General features: G+C 37.4%; 1 protein-coding gene across 1 annotated transcript in view; it reads left to right on the top strand.

The window, feature by feature from the left end:
- Positions 1–12,907, top strand: part of mmp17a (matrix metallopeptidase 17a) — an 81,480-nt gene that overhangs the window by 60,629 nt on the left and 7,944 nt on the right. Inside the window, exons 4-5 of the mRNA XM_061698382.1 lie at positions 1,219–1,505; positions 11,136–11,312. Of these exons, the coding sequence (XP_061554366.1) occupies positions 1,219–1,505; positions 11,136–11,312 (464 nt within the window). The remainder of the gene's footprint in view (positions 1–1,218; positions 1,506–11,135; positions 11,313–12,907) is intronic.

Here is a 12,907-nt window from a genome sequence, read left to right as displayed (position 1 = left end):
AAGTTTCCACTACACCTCTTTACCTGCGTTAAACAATATTCTGGCATCACTGTGGTGTAATATGTTTGTAAATAGCAAATTGGTTTATTGCAGTGGTTCTCAAACTTTTTATACCAAGTACCACCAAACCTTAACTCTCCAAGTGCCACCATAATGACCAAAATTAAAATACAGTAGCATTGTAGGCCTACGAGTCCATCAGAAACTGCATATTTCATATCTTAAGCCACTGTAACATTACGCACAGTTTGAACACTAACACTGTGTTTGAATGGGGGAAAATACAATTGTGGAAACAATGAACCCAAATAAAACTTTAAAAAGCTCCTAAAGATTAAATGCAAATGCATTGTACTAAAAGGTTAACTACAACTGAACTATATAGGCAGTGATTATTTGACATACCAACAGAGGGAATGCTTTTTTCTTTTCACTTTGTTGGCTCACTTTATTTTGGTGAAATTTACTGTTGTGACAGTTTCCCTCACGGAATGAATAACTTATGTATGTATGTATGTATCTATCTATCTAGCTATCTAGTTATCTATGTCAGTCTACTGTAGCTTTATATGTAATTTATTTTTAGGGTTATTTTACTAGTACTTTCTGCTGCTGCCATAAGCAACAACTGAATGAAACCCCAAAACAATAATATACATATGGTGTACCGGTACTATAATACAAAAACAAAAACAAAAAAAGTGCAGACAATAAAGTAATACAGTATATAATACAATATTCTCATGGAGCTACATAAGTGAAAATATTGGGCACCAGTAGTCTCACTATGATGCATTGCAGTTGTATTCCACTGCAAACTGCATCCACCGTAAGAAATAACTAAAATATGCTTCGAGAAGTGATTTAAAAGAATTGAGAGATCTTAATCCTGTCTGGCAGGTGTTTAGAAGTGTGACTTTGACACACACACACACACACACAAACGGTCCAGTCACCTTCACGAGTGATCTGAGACGTGGGAACAGCTGCTCAGACTCACCAGGATGAAAGGTCTGACATATACCTAGGGTGAAAGTCGCTATTCAAACTTTGATATCCTCATCTGCGGAGGTCTATTGGGACATGGAAAATGACATTTCCATTACTGCACAATAGATGAGTTTCCATTATTTAACGTTTAAGAATCTTTCTGGATGTGACTTCCATCCATTAAGTTTCATTCAAATACTGTACTCCTCTCTGTTTTTCTCATCCCAGAGTGAGGACGTTCCCAAAGGACTCGGCTTTACTGGGCAGGGACACCGTTCGAGCCCTCATGTATTACGCCTTGAAAGTCTGGAGTGACATCGCACCTCTCAACTTCCACGAGGTGGCAGGAAGCGACGCCGACATTCAGATCGACTTCACTAAGGCCGACCACAATGATGGATATCCCTTTGACGGGCCCGGAGGCACAGTGGCCCATGCTTTTTTCCCTGGAGAGAGGTTCACCGCTGGGGATACGCACTTCGACGACGACGAGGCTTGGACCTTCAGATCACCAGGTAGGGCGGGACGTTCTTTCTACTCGCCTGTTCCTATACATGTGGCCAAAACTCAGAATGGTCATTGACTAACTTGAAAATTACAAAAGTAAAAAAAAGAAAGAAAGAAACTACTTAATGAAAATCAGGCATTGCGGTATTTTGTTGTTGTTTTTTTTTTATGTGCTGCTATATCAGTGACCTTTATGGGGTTTTCTTTTGTAATATGTCGGGTACCTCTTTTTTGTCTATGTGTTTATGTATAAAGTATAATGAGGCCCTTTTTGTAGACTTTCACAGTTCCGTAGTGACTTAAAGCTTCTCTAGCCAAAACTAGAACTGGCCTCATTAAGGATTCAGGCATTCCCTTCAGGCTCCTTCATGTTCCTGTCTCTTTAGTTAATATTGATTTGTCATTATAATGTGAATTTAAAATTTAAATAGTTTCTCAAGCTGTAGAGTTATGACTAAAATAGTGTCGACTCCACCCCCCAAGATTATTGAGGTCTGAAATATTTCCTCTTAAATTCCTTCAAATGTTATAAACATAAAATTTCACCAGTCCTATTAAAGTACTATGGCTTTAAGAAATCTTTTTTATAGGAATAGCCAGTGATTTTTTGATCATTAATAACTAATGACAAATGAAATAACTACTTCCTTAACGTTTAACTAATAAACCATCAAGTTTAAATTGTCAGAGTTCATGAAAAGTTTTTCTGTGTTGTGTAAGCTCTGTGCTAAAAACAATCAATAATGGGCATTTGAACATAATGAATGGCCTTTGACAGCTGAATACAGATGAACCAAGGCTGTTTTGAAGCCCTCATCGTTTTGCATTTCAAAATAAATTGTTTTGCTCGTAACAATTGTTAATATACGTTTTGTTTTGGTTAAATACAGTTCAGCGGTGGCCTGAGAATAACTCCACTTATGAGTCTTTCAAGATACAAGCTGTCATTCAACAGATTTATTTATTTTTTGCTTTGATTTGCATGCAAACATTCGCGATATGAGTGCTGTATGGTAGCAGTGAACTCAACTTGCTTCGCAACAAGCAGCAGTTTGGCCGATAGTGAAGAACTCTTAAAAAAAAAAAAAAAAAAGCCTTCAAGCTGTTTAATGCCACTCCCAGTTTACTGTCAAACTAAACATTAAAACAAAGATAATTACATGTTGTGTATTTTAAACAACCACATTGCATTGCCTAAAGTCTGCTTAGCTTAATGCTAACAAATAATGCTAAACGCCATAGATGGGCTAACAAATAGCATCGATATGGCGATGTTATAACGCTTTAAGCAATGGATAATTGAACACAAATAGTGCTCTAATGTATGTAGAAAAACAATATAAATAACAATACTCACAATCATGTTCTTTATCATCTGCGAAAAATGACATATGACTGCAGCTCACCAAGTCACTTGCAGAAGTTGTCAAACGCTCCTTCATTTGTATGTGCATGACTGCATTACACTGCCCGCCAGCGGCCAAGATGCACATGTCAGAAGGAGCCGCAATGAATTAATCATGATGCAAAAACTGTTTAATTCTTTACATTCTATTTAAGTATGTAATTATTACTGTATGTTTTTTAATCAAATACAATATTATACAGTGCTATTTCCCTTGTTAAAAAACACATTGCATTTTTTTGTGTTGGGTTTCTGGGGAGGCTGGAACGGAATAATGGAATTTCCATTCGTTTCAATGTGGAAAGATGATTTGAGATTCAAGTGTTTTGAGGTATGAACGTTGTCACAGGATGAATTAATCTCTTATTTCAAGGCACCACTGTATATGGTATTCTTCAGGTTTGCCAGTCAACATTTTTCCTTTTTCACACAGAAGCATCCCTACTAGTTCAACTGATACTTACGGTGAAGTGGTCTTAATACACTCAATTTGAGGTACTTTCACCTTTAAATTGCAGTCGATGAATTGTGTACCCATTGGGAAGCTGATTGGGGAGAAACATCCTTCCCGTCAAATAAGACCCATATTCAGATTTTCATAAAATGTTTGTCCGTAGCTGTCAAAATGATTATTACGCTCGCATTCCACTGAGCATCTGTTGGCCCTTAGATATTTTGTCAAATTAAAGCCCCTATGAAGATGGATGACATATTACAAAATGTTATGCTTTGGTTCAACCCCCTGTGGAGAGCCAGAGATGCGCCATGTGCCAACCAGTAGTAGAAGTAGCCTGCAAGCCCCAATCCCCTTCTTAGAAAATCTCTCTTTTTTTCTTGCCAACCTGGTAATATGATTCCAGTTAAATGTTTACTTAAATGTAACCGTGAGGATAAGTGGTACGGAAAATGAATGGAAAGATGGATGTCATAAACTTATAAAGTCCTAAAGTATAATTATCTCTTCAAGGTCTTGCACTTAGTGTGTCAAGATCACTATAAAGTGCCTTTATAGTGATCTTGAAATCACTCAATCATCATCAAAATATAGCAGAATAATGAAACTTTGAGGTCTTATGATAAGTTTTTTTTTACCTTTTCTTGTGATGACTGCATGAAACGTCAATTCAGGTACTGTATATGGAAGATGTGATTCTCTTTGGTTTGATTCTATCCTGTTCCCATGGTAGTGGAATGTAATTGTATTGCGTTTCCATTGTAAAGGGCACCAAAATATCCAACTCGAAGCATCTCACTTGACAGCACCCCTTCAGTTGGATGCCGGTCGCTGTGGTACACTTGGGTACGGTTGCGGTGGCTGGAACTCGACACACTCCTTTCCATTCATTGGTCACAATTGTCAGACTTATTTGGCATTACAATGGAGTTAATTGAAGTGGAACTAAACCTAATGCCCCTAACGTAAGAAGTATTCAAAATTGTGTTTATTGTTTTACTTGTACTGTACTGTCAACTGTACTATCAGACAGTGTAGTCCTTGGTTTATGAAGGTACCAATGTTTCAAGGTTACAAACGGCATGCAATGAGCTACTTTGTCCAGCGACCTAACAATAAAATGTCATGTGCTACAGAAGACACTCTCAGTAACCACCATACTTCACGTGTTTCATTTGATTGTTTTACATTCATGGCTGTGTGTTTAAAGTATTTGAATACAAATATTTCCTGTAATAATAACTCTACTACTGAGATAGCGTAGTCAGTCAGTGCATAGTCTGACTTGAAATGCAACTCCATCATAAACCGAGGACCACATGTACCATGTGTCATTTATTTTTATTTTTTTGTTTGCGTCACAGGAAAATTACACACTGTCTCACCGGTAACCATCTACATCTTATCTACAGTATGGACACTAATGGCCATTGTGTCATGTTGACTGTTTCAAACATTCTTTTTGCCATGAAATCCAACTCTTTGTCTTGTATTGTAAAGGCAGATAATATGCAATAGAAAAATGTGATTTCCAAAAAGGAGGTAAGTCCTTCGTGAAAGTGTCCTAGCAAACCTTCTCAAAGTTTCTGACTGTCTGCCCCAAGAATTTAACAATCAGAAACTATCTGTTCATCCTCCTTACTAATTATGCCGTTTTAAATATATTTCTTTGGACAGCACTTGAAAGGATATTAGTTACACAGTTCACTGTTTATCTGTGGAACGGATATTCACGGCTTGCAGCATGGATTTAGGTCATGACGCAGAATGAAAGCATATAAGAATAGCACTCTGTAGAGGACAAACCTCCAACAAGGCATCCGTTTGACTTGTTTGAAAATCCTGACGTGTGGCTCGATACTGAAATTTGGACACTCGCGATACCAGCTCTTTATGCTCTAAAATCAATCCTCAAATCAAACTCTTGATACTTTCGATACTTCATTCATTTGAGGTAATGTACTCTATATCATTAACAGGAACACAGTGGGAAGTAGCTTAACTATTGAGATCATGTCTAAATAATGTCACTCAGTCTGAGTCTGACTCTACTATGGTATTATGGCAGACCATAAGGAGGAGTCATGTGTGGCGCTACTGTATATACAGGTCCACAAACAACCAAGACACGCTTTGCGATGTTTGTAGATAGTTGTGGCAGCAAAACAAACCTTGTGAAATCCTTTGGTTAATCCACAACGCAGAATACAAGGAATTTGTAAAAAGGCAGACAGAAGAGGAGAAGGTTAAGAGAGACGTTCCGTGCGTTATCCAGGTACTGGAGTTGTGTTGGAGTTGTTCAAATTAATAGATACTGTTATGAAATAAGTAAGGAAATTATTAAATGCTTGAACAAATAGTTACATGGGCTCATCTTTTGGTAATAATAATAATTAAATATGTATCACTGGGATAATCTCACATAGGCAAAAAATAATAATAAATGATTTCATAGATTCATTCAGGTAAGCTTTCCTAAAGACTTTATTTAAGGTAGATTACATGCTAGAAAGGGTATAGATACAAAATTATATTTTGTTTATAAACTATATACAGTAATCCCTCGTCTATCACAGGAGTTATATTCCAGAAACGCCCCGCAATAGAAGTCCACAAAGTAGCGACCAATTATTTATTGTATTGTTTATATAAATTTAAAAGTTTCATATATGCAATCCGATGTCATTAACTGATACTGATAACTGATACTTCAGAGGGGTGCAGGTATTATATTTATATATAGACACTTGAAGTCGCCGTCCACGCACTCAAATAGCCAATAATGCTAAATGGACCAGAGATGTGCACGTGAGTAACTCTACTACACTGATCAATCAAAAATAATTTGTGAAGCAGTGAATACATAATAATTGAATCATGATATAGCGAAGGATTACTGTATGTAAATCTTTTCAGTCAGTCTAATTTGCTTTAACTTTATTTACTGGTCATTTCAATTCAGTATAATACAACAGAAAGTCTCTTGACCTGAATATACTTACAGGTTTAAAGTAAATAAATTATAACAATAGTTATTGTAATAATAATAGATAAATAAATTACTCTGATGCCTTGTATTCTTTATGAAGCTATAATTTGAAATACAAAACATTTTCTTGTTTTTTTTTTAAAGCTGTACCAGACACGTTAAAACGGTATCACTGATACAAGCTTGAAGTTTTCTCAGGATCGGATCAAAAAGGAAATCGATGCTGTCGAACATGCTGTTCGCTAGGTCATGCTCCATTTGCTGGTTCTGGTTGGGCGCTGCGCCACTTGTCCCCAATGCGAGTTGACTGTAACTGCAAAAACTCTGAATAAATCCTCTCCGGGTAATCAAAACTATGCTTCTCTTCTTCATGCTTTCACACTTGGTGGAGGGAATAAAATGACTTGTTTGAAGACACTTATTGAATAAATGTGCTTTACAGTTGCAAACTAATCCCCCAAATTTGGCATATTCGTATGTAATGATGATTTGCTAATCAAGATAATAAACCCTTCCTTATTTGCATTTCCAACAACTTTCATGAGCTGTGTTGTGCATCTGACAATTGCAAACCTTTATCTATCTCATTATGTTCAGTATATTCCCTGGGTAGCAGCTACCTTATCTGTTTACCTTTATGCGGTAGAGGGGTAGTGGATTTATTATTTGCAAACAGCAAATAATACTGATAAGAGCACTCTGAGCAAATGTAAATTGTAAAGTTGCAAGTATTATTTCCAAAAGTGTGAAGCTCACTAAAAAGAAAGTTTTTTTTTTTTTTTTTTTTTTTGGCGCAAATTACCTCTTTTTTTAACCCCTCTTCTGTCTTTCTCTCCCACATTCAGCCACCGATGCTGTTGGGGCTGGCATATCTAAATTACATACTGTCTTTGTTGCAAACAAGCATGTCAAAGATAAACAAGGCCCCTGATGTGCCATGTCTCTTGTTTTGTTCTGCAGCCAGAGCAAAGGCACACTGGCTTCTTCTAGCATTTTCTACTGTAGAATCCCCTGACCGGGAAGATAAAAAAGATAATCACTGTGACAAAGAATGTGTTATCACAACAAAGCCTGACAAATTTCTTGTTCAGCAAATATTGGTATTTGATTTACAAATGGAAAGATAAGAACGTGTATAAAGTTCTTGCAAAAACAGTCAGAAAATTAGGGGACTAAAGCTGCAATATGAAACAAAACAGAAATCTATTTGACCAGTCCAGTTTTATTCTATAATCTAGATAGTTAGCTGGTTAGCTGCACCATGCCACTGTAAAATGTTATTTAAAAATCACCAGTCAGTAATACCAATAAATACAAAAATTCCACATAGGAAATTTTTTCATAAAGAAGCAACCCAACCAATGTAAATGCTATTTATTTTTCAATCACAAAGAATTTTTTTGTCTCCAAGTTAATGGATTCTATTATATTAACTGGCACGACTCCATTTGAAGCTGCCAACTCACGTTACTGTGAAATGAGAATTTCACATTTTCCTGTTCTATAATTGTGTTTGCCAGCAACCATGCTCATCTTTTTTGTTTTGTTTCATCTCTACAGTAGTTCCTAGCCTTTTAGTTTTCACTAGATTGAAGCTGGTGGAAGTGCTGCTGTGTCCCAATCTTCGGTTTAGTTTTCATATTCTTGTATCAACACCATGCTGATGAACTGAAATCAGGTGTTTGTCTCTAATTCATTTTTATCCGCTCCCTCAAATAGTGTCAATGCATTTCCAGCTATGCACAGTGAAACCTTTAAGGTTGAACATGATCGGTTCCAGGTTTGCATTTCGGAATTTTTTTTTCCCCACAGAAAAGGATTACCCACGACAGTCACCATCATAAAACCTTATATCTGCATTAGTGATCTTGATGTGACATTTTAACTTGAGATGAGCATTTGACAAAATGTTCTGAATGAATAGAGAACATTAACAAACTAATTTTTTTTTTTTAGATTCCATGGATGACTGAATAATCTAATGAATGAATTCCTACTCCTGGGGAGACGTACTGACCACTAACAAACAGTGCCACCCCAAAAGTTAACCAGTTACTGTGGTGCCTTGCGATACGAGTTGAATTTATTTCGTAACCATGCTCGTAACTCAGACCGCTTGTATCTCAAATCCTCTTTCCCCTTTGAAATTAATGGAAATGCCAATAATCCGTTCCAGAATCCACCCAAAAAGGCAACCATAATGTTTGTAATGGGATTTATTAAGAAAATATAGCACGCTATAATTTTGTAGTTTAAAGACATACATTAATGACATAAATAGAATGTTCAGAAATTAAACAGTTTTTATCACATATCATACAGACATGCGGTTGTACTGTACATGGAACTGGTCTCAGCTCCTCAGTAAGCTGCAATATTATTAGTCGTTCTTGCCAAAGGATAAGGTATGTATGCCTGTGAGCATTGCTATACTATATGTCTACATCTGTTGCTCCCCCGTTTGTGTTCAAATATGCATTGCTTAAAGGGTTTTACCACCACAACACTGATGTTATTCATTATCCCGTCTATGGCATTTCACATTATGTGTTAGCAATAAGCTACCATACTCTAGGAAAAGTTATGTGGTTGTTGACACAGCATTTAGTTTGACAGTAATCTTCAACTGGGAGTGACAATAAATTAACAGTGAGCGAATGTGCTTACTTTACGTAACCTTAGACGTTTTCTTAACATCGCTTGGGTGGTCTTTTTTTGGAATACGTTGCGATACAAAACGCTGTAGAAAAAGCAAACCGTGTATTAATCTTTTTATCAAGTGATCAGGTACGTTGACTTAGTGTTACAATTCCTGCATGATAATAGGATTTTTTTAACTATTCAGCCTGGAGGATGAATAGGATATTGAAGGATGCCCCCCCCCCCCGAAAAAATAATGTTGCTTGAGTTCTAAATTGTCCCACCTCTGGGATGTTGGAGGTTTCACTCCAATCCCACACAGTTGTTGGAGTCAGTACCAGGAAAGTGTTTGAATGTCACAATGGTACAAGAATCAAATCCCATCCAAGAGGATAGCCGTGGGTTAGTTGGCCTCCTTATTTCTATCCAGCGCTTGCTACGCCACAATCTCATTAAACTAGCCATCTGGGCTGCAGGCTACTGTATGTTTTATAGCATTCTGTACTAAATCCAAAGTTTACACAGTGTGTTTACTATGCATTGCTGTAATTACTTTTCTCAATAACGTATCTGACCTTCAAAAGCTTCATTAGATTGGTGCATGCATAATATAGCTGTGTGATTCAGTGATATTGTTTGGCTTGTGACTGTAACCTTTTTTCTGAACTCGCTGCTATTGTATTTCACTTCATCTGTACACATAGGATTGTTTCCCAACCTTGGGAGGACTGGGAATATGACAACATTATTCCTTCATTGTGTTGTGTTGGCTTCCTCTCCATCCACTGTTGTCCTCCCGCCTCTGTGTACTCTTGTGGAGGAGACTTGGCTTCTAGAATTCAGCATCTTTGGATCCCGGGTGTTGTCACAGCAGGTTCAGGTTTCATATTTGTCCTTGAGCACAAAACAGAGAATATCCACAGAACGAGCAGGCTAATGCTCACATTTCTGCAAATCTAAATCTGTAGACTGAGGTATTGTCTTGTTAAGTTGAGCCTGAGAAGGAGGTTTTTGACGCCTTCCCTTTTTTATATATTTGAGCATTATGGGAAAATGCACTTTAATCGCCTGCAGCCTTTTTTTACATGTCTCCCTACACTTTGCTTTTGATTGGCAGCCCGGGGGCTCTGGCAGTATTACCATAGTTATCTCACTCGACCACATGGCCGACAGCACTCCCAGTCACCGAGGCCGTCTCCCATGCCTCTCAACCTATAGACTTCACTTGTAACAGGGCATAAACATGCAAACAGTCGTTGTAATAGTTCTACAAAAGCCACAAAGGTAAAGCAGAAATTGGCCTCTCTGCTAACATTAAATATAATAGACCTCCTTATCATCATATTTGCATAAAGTATACTGTATATGTAGTGGAACCTCCAAAGTCTAACTAGTGGGCTTAGACATCTGAGTACCGTAGCTCTAATTTCAAAACAGCGTTTTCCATAACCTAAAAGAATGGATTGGTAGTATGTTCAAGCTGTCACCAGCATAAAACCTTCTTCACAATTTAGCCACTGTATGACAAAACTAAAATGAGTTAACCCATTGGTGTTTTGTATGGCAGTATGTGGCCAGCAGGGTGGAAAAGTGGTTGGCACGTCTGCCTTTCAGTTGAGATATCCTACGTTCTAATCTCGATTCTCAGGACCTCCTGTTTGCATGTTCTCTGCGTGCTTGCGTTGGTTTTCTCCGCATACTCCAGCTTCCTCCCACATTGGAAACAAAACATGTTAGGTGCACTGAAGACTCTAAATTGCCTTCGAAGTTGGATTGTGAGTGTAAATGGCGGTCTGTGAATGACTGGCTCTCTTGTCCAAAGTCAGCTGGGATAGGCTCACCCATGATGAGGACAATCGGTATAGAAAATGGATGGATGTATGGATGATATATTTTGAGCTTGATTCTCTGATCATTTTAATGGTAGTCAGTAGCCATTATGCTGTAAAGTTAATTTGTGTTTAGAATTTACAGTATATTGGATCACTGGTACCTTTCTGTGGGGATATCACAAAAGACAAAAAGGCTAAATTTTGTTTGAACTCAAAATTGGACAAATTCTGGGGTTAATGCACACACCCGTTAATGACTCTATACTGTATGTTGTGTGAATACTGTCATTGCAATCCTTTTGCTCGTGTCTTCTTCAGACTCTCACGGGATGGACCTGTTTGCAGTCGCCGTCCATGAGTTTGGTCACGCCATCGGCCTGGTGCACACCTCAGCCATGGAGTCCATCATGAGACCGTACTACCAGGGTCCTGTCGGAGACCCTCTCAAGTACGACTTACCCTATGAAGACAAGGTCCGCGTCTGGCAGCTCTATGGTATGACGGACTGCCTTATGTGAAAAAGACTGAGCTGAATAGTGAAAACCTATTGATTAATGAAAACATGGATGCAGTAAATTGGGTGTCTTTTGGGCGTTTGACCTTATCACACTATTTGCTGATAGAGTGCGGCGCAGAGGGGACAGAATGATGGTAATGGAGGTGAAAACGAAATGGAGTTTGCGAACTGAGGCACTGTGAGGGAAGACGATGGAAAGAACTGAATTTTAATCCGAGCTCACACAATGCTGAAATATGAGAGAACAAATCAGTTAGTTTTCCACTTAATAGTCTTTTTATTCAAAGAATGACACGGAATAATAATTACCATTGCTAATATTATTATGTATTATCTGATCTTTTTTTTGGCTGGATTCTACGCTTTCAAGTGGCACAATTTAAATGTGTGTCACGGCAGCGTAAAAAAATAAATCAAGGAATCAGCTTCATTCAGATGGGAATCATACCCCTTCCAAGTGTGGATGAAATCTGATATCAGATATCTGTCAACAGGAAGTACAGCATAAACGCACAGATCGGATATACAGTACCTTATCAATTCAAGCTTAACGTGCAGTTCAAAACACCTGCTGTATATCTAAACTGTAGCGAAGGCAGAGACAATTACTGTAAATATGGTTTAAATGTGTCAATCATGTAATAACAGCAAAAACCGATGTCATTTAAATCAATAGGGGAAAGAGATTGAATTGCAAAAAGGAGGGTAAACACTACATTGACAAAAGTACTGGGACTAGAGATTTACTAAATTTCCTTGAATGACCATTTGGGTAAATGGCAATCAATTAATTGTTGTTGTTTTTTATATATATATTAAGCTGATGGGCGAATCTCTCTTTGAGTGTTCTGGATATAAAAATATAAAATCGTAAAACTTTGCTTTTTATGTTATTTTACATTTTTGTTTCCAGTGTCTTTTATTATCTGTTTTTGTGAAGCACTCTGTGTTGTTTTTTAAGTATGAAAGGTGCTATATATAAAAAAAAGTGTGGTTGATTGATTAACTGATTGATTGATTACAAACTAGTTGACACAGAATCAACAGTGCATCTGCTGGTTGCACCCAAGTAGTGAACTCCATTTTGTCTCTTGCGTTGATCAACATTACACACATTTGACTGAATTCAATTATGCCCAATCCTAATTGGGTTATACCTCTTAATCAATTAATAAATCAATATAATATAGATCAACACCTATATCAATTAGGGATTAAATTAGAGTGACTCAATCTTAATCCTATTATTATCATAACATTACTATTTCATGGTATCAATTCAAGGAATGCCGTTTACTGTTCCAGCATGACTGCAGCATAAAGGCATGCTTGGTTGAGTTTGCTGTGCAAAAGCATGAAAGTCCTGACCTCAACCCCATATTATACATTTGGGATACACGAGAAAAGAGGCAGCGAGTCAACATCAGTGATAAATGGAAAAATTCCCACAAACACACTTGTAGTTGATTGTAGAGTAGAAGCTATTACAGCTGTAAAGGTGAAAACAATGCAAGTTTTACTTCCCGTAGTTGTGTCAACACACTCACTTAGGGGTGGTGAATTCTCAAATCAA

Source organism: Phycodurus eques, chromosome 15 (assembly GCF_024500275.1).
Source record: "Phycodurus eques isolate BA_2022a chromosome 15, UOR_Pequ_1.1, whole genome shotgun sequence".
NCBI classification, from domain to species: domain Eukaryota; kingdom Metazoa; phylum Chordata; class Actinopteri; order Syngnathiformes; family Syngnathidae; genus Phycodurus; species Phycodurus eques.
Note: the sequence above shows the minus strand (reverse complement) of the source record. Positions and strands in the feature narration are given on the sequence as shown.